Here is a 5,810-nt window from a genome sequence, read left to right on the forward strand (position 1 = left end):
GAAGAAAAAACCAAGGTAAACAATTTCTGCTGCAATCAAATACTAACATTATCAAATAGAATAGAAAAGAACCCGCAGCAACAACAGAAAATTAAAAAAATACAAAGAAAATTGGTCGGAATCTCATTCATCATTTACTGCATGAAATAATATCCGTTTAGTTTGCATGTGCCCTGCTTCAATTTTTTTTTGTTTTCGTTTATAGCCGAACATTTAACTGGGTTTATAAACTAAGCAAATACAAATAAACACTGTTTGGGAAAACTACATGCCTACATGCAAACACTTGTGTTTGCACTTACAGAGACACACACATATATTTACATACTTATCTCGATTTTATTTTCTCATTTTCTTTACTATTTTATTTATTTTTTTTCTCTTCGTTCGTTTTTTAGGTTTTGTTTGCCTTCTTCAACAACATCTAAAATATCAAAGTAAGGCAGTCAGGCAAAAGCAAAAACAAAAAAAAAAAAGGAAACATATTTGATATCACAGACACAGAGATAAATGTAGACGACTTCAAGCGGATTTTAAATTGAAAACGTGCTTAGTTTTTATAAGAAAGTCAAAATAAGCAAAACAAGGGTTTTGATACGCCAGCACCCCCTCCTGCTCCTCCTTGTCCACCATATACCTAGACAGCAACAACATTTGCAACACATTTTGCCACAACCACGATGACAGTTAAATTGGCAAAATTATTTAGTAATTCTGCAACGAATAACTCCAGTTCATCGCAGCAGCAACAACAACCGCCACCCTTGCCACCCCCAAATCCCCCACAAGCCTACAACTACTATAATCAGCAACTACCACATTTACAAGCCAAGGCACAGAAACCCTACAATCCCTATATGATGGACGATGAGGATGATAATATGTCTTTATATTCGACAACAGCCTCGATTATGACATCACGAGATCATCCGTTCAACAATTCACAGAGGCCCCTGTTGGCCGAAAGGAAACCACAAGTGGTAGTCAAGCAAAACGGCAACAATAGCAATAAGAAGAAACAGCAGCAGCACAATGCCAGTCAAAAACAGCAACATCAAGAGCACCACCAGCAGCAGCAACAGAAATCCTATATCTCTCCATATGTGCAACAACAGAAACGTGATAGTGCCAAAGGTTTACATGGCTTCAATGATTTCGACATACTCTCTCAGCAATACAATCAGCATTTGCAGTCCTCACCGCACATTGGTTATCCTTACGGTAGTCCGCCATCGCCCACACAAACCTCCAGTGACTTTGTATTTGATACATCAGCAACAACAATCTCCAAACATCCTGCATCAATGACCCGGGGTGATAATAGTGGTAGTAGTAGCATGGAAAGACACAAACATCACCAACAGCAGCAACAACAAAAATTTGCCAGTATTTCGACTGCTTTAACATCAACACCACGCTATGGTAACATTAGCAATTATGGTTCTACCTCTGGAGTATCTACAAATAACTATTACAACAGCAGTACAACGACAGGAGGAATATCGGGAACGTCGTTATCATTATCACGTGGTCCTGCCACCACCTCGCCCTACTACGATGTTAATGAAGCCGATTATTATGGTAAATCTTCACGTTTCGAAGATGATTTTTGTAATCGTCGCAACATTGAGTTCGCCAAATGCCACACCTTGGATACACCATCGTCCACCGCAACCACGGCAAATGGCAGTCATTTGCTGCATGAAGGTCCTTTTATATTTGGCATCGCACCAGAACATCAAACCGATTTTACACGTATGCCGGCTGGTGGCAGGTCATTTGGTGATATATCCGAAGATTCGGGAATTACCAAAGATGATGACAAATACTCCACAAAAGGCAGGGTAAGTGTTACCAAGAAAAAAAAAACTTTGTATATCCTTTTGCCAATATTTCGGTTAACGGTGTTTCGCTGGCGGTCGTCACGTAGCGAAATATTTAAATTTTATTGTGATGGGAAATTGTGTGGACAGCTGTTTTTGATTGAGAAGGAAAGGAGGGAAACAAATATTGTGGAAATGAAAGAATTTGCATGTCTTGTCATTCATAGCGGGTTAAAAAGGCGTGGATTTTTATACCCTCCGTCACACTGTGGGGGGGAATTATGTTTTTGTGCATATGTTTGTAACAGGAAAAAAGGAAACGAGATAGACACCTGGTCCCTTTGGAGAATATGCATAGAATCACTTTTTAAGTCGATTTATGCATATCCGTCCGCCTGTCTGTCCATGTTAAATTGTAAACAAAGTAAAGGTCATATTTATAATCAGAATTGGATGAAATGTGGGACAGGTCACAGGTACACCTTCGGTTGGCCACCAGAAATCAAGCGCGGGCCATTGTGATGGTGTGGGCCGCTATAACAACCGATTGCCGCTCTCCGCTCGCATTAATCGACCGTGGCATCGGAATAAATGCTGAATATTATCGCGAAAATATTCTGGAGGGTGTATTAAAGCCTTGGGCACGCAAACATCTTGGCCGCAGACCTTACAATATGATGTTCATCGCTTCATTTTCAGCGCACAATGACCACCAATGAATATCTCCGGATACCAATATGTTGGACAATTGTGTCTAAGGTATTTTGGAAAGGAAGGTTGGCACTAAAAAATACCAAAGTGTCAATCACCTCAAGCAAACGCTTCGCCGGAAATGGGCCAAAATACCGCAGAGCAACATTCGGGCAGCGTGTGACGGTTTCATTGGTCCTTTGAAGGCCATTAATCGTGCCAAAGGTGACCAATTCGAACAAATCTAAACTTATTTTAAAATTTGATGCAATTTCCGACATTTTTTGCTCTTATTCAAAAAAAATTTAAAAAAAGTAAAAATGATGGCGTTTGACTTTGTTGCAGTTTTTTTTATCTCATCCTATAGTGCACCAAAGTCCCTATATGTCCTCCGATTTGCACGAAATTTGGCAGAGCGTACTGAATTAGGTCTAGAAGCCTGTTTTTGTAAAGAAAATTATTTGCAATATCCTCGAATAGGCGTGCATTTTTTATTTTTTTTTTTTATTTTTCGTAAAGAATATTTTTTCAATGACCTCCAATCGGCGTAGATTTTTAATATATTTTTCAGGGATCACTTGAGACATGGATTAAAAAAATATTTTTTTTTGTAAAGGAAAAGAAACCTTGTTTTTGTAAATAATATTTTTCAAAGGACTAAAATATAAAAAAAAAACGGTAATGAATATCTGAAGCGTGGATTTTTTAAAGAAATTTTCAATGACCATCTGGATAATTAAAAAAATTTTTTGCAAGGACAGTTTGATGCTTAGATTAAAGAAAGTAATATTTTTCAAAGGCCTAGAGAAGTGTGGATTTTATTCAGATTTTTTAAGAAAATGTGTAATGGAACAAAAGAATTGTAGATTTTGGAATACCATTTTTTCAGGGACCAATAGAAGCATGGATACTAGAAAGAATATTTTTTCAAGGACCATCAGAAACCTTGACTTTTGTAAAAACCAACAATAGCGTGGCTTTTGTAAAGAATTTTTTTTTGTTGCAAGGACCAAAATGGACGTTGATTTTTAAAATAACATTTTATAGGAAGCAACATTTTTGAAATATATTTTGAAGGACCAACAACATCGGAGATTTTGATAATATAATTTTTTAAAGGGCCATTAGAATTCAGCTCATAGCTGCTAATAAATTTCAGTTTAAATAAATAAGCAACCAAAAAAAAATTTAAAATGATTTAATAACAAAAGGAACTCTACATCCTGGCATGAATAGCGACAACATTTGCGAAAATTACCCGCGCCAAATGAAAAGAAGAGGTGTATTTGTGAAATAATGCGGTTTCAAACACTTCATTAGCGTAATTTGTAAACTAATACCATCCACTGCTTAATATTCTCGTTTTTTATTCAGTATTTTTTTTTTCTAATACAGCTTTGCTGTGGTGTTTTTGTTTGTGCTTTTCACAGTTTTTTTCCACTTTTTTTGTGTTGCTTGGCCACATTGACAGAAGGCTAGGAAAACGTTTCTATAACCTAAAGCTATATCACCGGCAATAGAGACAAAAAAATAAAAAGAAAATGGAAAAAAACTATATAGTGAAAATCATGCTAATAACCTCATTTAATTAATTCTAGTTCAACACCTTCATCAACGAACAACCGAACGAACGGGCCAGGCAGGGTGTATCATCTTCACTTCACTTTGGCATCGGCGGCAGCATCATGATTGCCACGATGACTTTTAGTAAAGATATGCAACACAAACACACACACTCATACAGAGAGACAATATAGCGTGTAATCTCTGCTCTAACTATTCCTGTTGAGTGTCTAGTGGTCCGTTGGCCCGTCCGTCTGTTTATTTGCCCAAAAACTCAAACGTTTGATGCCATCTTTTAGTCTCCCTCTCTCCATGCATTGGTGTTCGGTTGGTCTACTTACTCTTCACAGATAGTAATGTTGATAATGATGATGATGGTACTGAATGTGTTACTCCAGCGCTCCAGTGTTGTGGTGCATAGAGCATGCAATGCATGCTCTATCCCCCACAAGTCCCCTTTCCCAGCAAACTCCTGGTGTTGAAATATAACAGCGGTGTGAATATCGTTTGCACTTGTGGAAAATTGTTTGCCTCACCCGAACAAAGGGAATCTGAAAAGAATATTTTTGTTCGTTATGGGACAAATGCTTCTCATTAAATTTTATTTAAACTTGATGTGCCAAAGAGAATAAAGAATGGGAAAAAATGGAACAAAGGACGTGAATTTTTTTCGCTTCTTTTCTTTATTCCTTATTTTATAGGGATTTTAAAAGAACTTTTAGGGAAAATGCCTTAAGGTTTTTCCGTCGCAACAGAAGGGTGATTAATTTTGGATGAGAGAAGACGTGGCGTGGATTTTTAAAATATTTTTTGTAGACCAACACAAGGCGTGGATTTTTAAAAATATTTTTTTGTAGACCAACACAAGGCGTGGATTTTTAAAAATATTTTTTTGTAGACCAACACAAGGCGTGGATTTTTAAAAATATTTTTTGTAGACCAACACAAGGCGTGGATTTTTAAAAATATTTTTTGTAGACCAACACAAGGCGTGGATTTTTAACGTGGATTTTTAAAAATAAATATTTACATATGCTTACGAATACAGGTATTATTTAGTAACTCTTATGACACTAGAGGACGAAATATAGGCCTGATTGCTATGAAAATTTCCAGAGGATCCAGGTATGGTCATGGACAACGCCCATAATTTTCGGTGATGATCAGATAAAAATATTGAGAGGAAATGAACCGAAAACTTAATTTTTGTGTTTTTTCGAGTCGATCTATAGGCCACAATTATAAGCCGAACATCACAACACAACCCACGATCAAGGGAATGTGCACAAGTAATTAAAAGTGATGTACTTAATATTAGTAATATTCGGAAAATATGTCAGTTTAAGGAAGAGACGCTGTTGAATTATAATTTTCATACACGATACGAGAATGCACGAAATATTGCCCAGGCTCGGAATAAACATCCGCAGAAAGTTAGAGCTCCGTGGTTGGTGTGTAGGGTATCGTATGGTCGGCCCGTCCTACTATACTGCTCCACTCACTGGTTGATTAGATTATTTGATTTAATTTCATCCCAAAAATAAATTATAATTCCTTTAGAGAGCATTCCTGTAACATTTTCCGTTCCATTCCACCACCTTCTCCTCCCCCCTCATTAATGCCAAGATATTAAGACCATGTTTTTACTTTCGGTTCTTTTGTTACCATCTCTTGACATGCCCTATTATAAACTCATAGAACAGCATGGGGTTTTGGTTCTGTGTGTTTTTTATT

At 37.0% G+C, this 5,810-nt stretch overlaps 1 protein-coding gene across 1 annotated transcript; it reads left to right on the forward strand.

Annotated features, from left to right (window-relative positions):
• Nucleotides 1-646: 646 nt before the first annotated feature.
• Nucleotides 647-4,220, forward strand: LOC133338003 (ras-interacting protein RIP3-like; the record flags this gene model as incomplete). Its single annotated transcript, XM_061546191.1, has 2 exons — nucleotides 647-1,844; nucleotides 4,112-4,220. Coding segments are annotated over exons 1-2 (1,273 nt in total), but the record flags the coding sequence as incomplete, so codon positions are not given.
• Between the last annotated feature and the right edge of the window lie 1,590 nt (nucleotides 4,221-5,810).

Source organism: Musca vetustissima, unplaced genomic scaffold (assembly GCF_032173495.1).
Source record: "Musca vetustissima isolate MV318-11 ecotype Yass unplaced genomic scaffold, APGP_CSIRO_Mvet_v1 utg37051, whole genome shotgun sequence".
In the NCBI taxonomy this organism is placed as follows: domain Eukaryota; kingdom Metazoa; phylum Arthropoda; class Insecta; order Diptera; family Muscidae; genus Musca; species Musca vetustissima.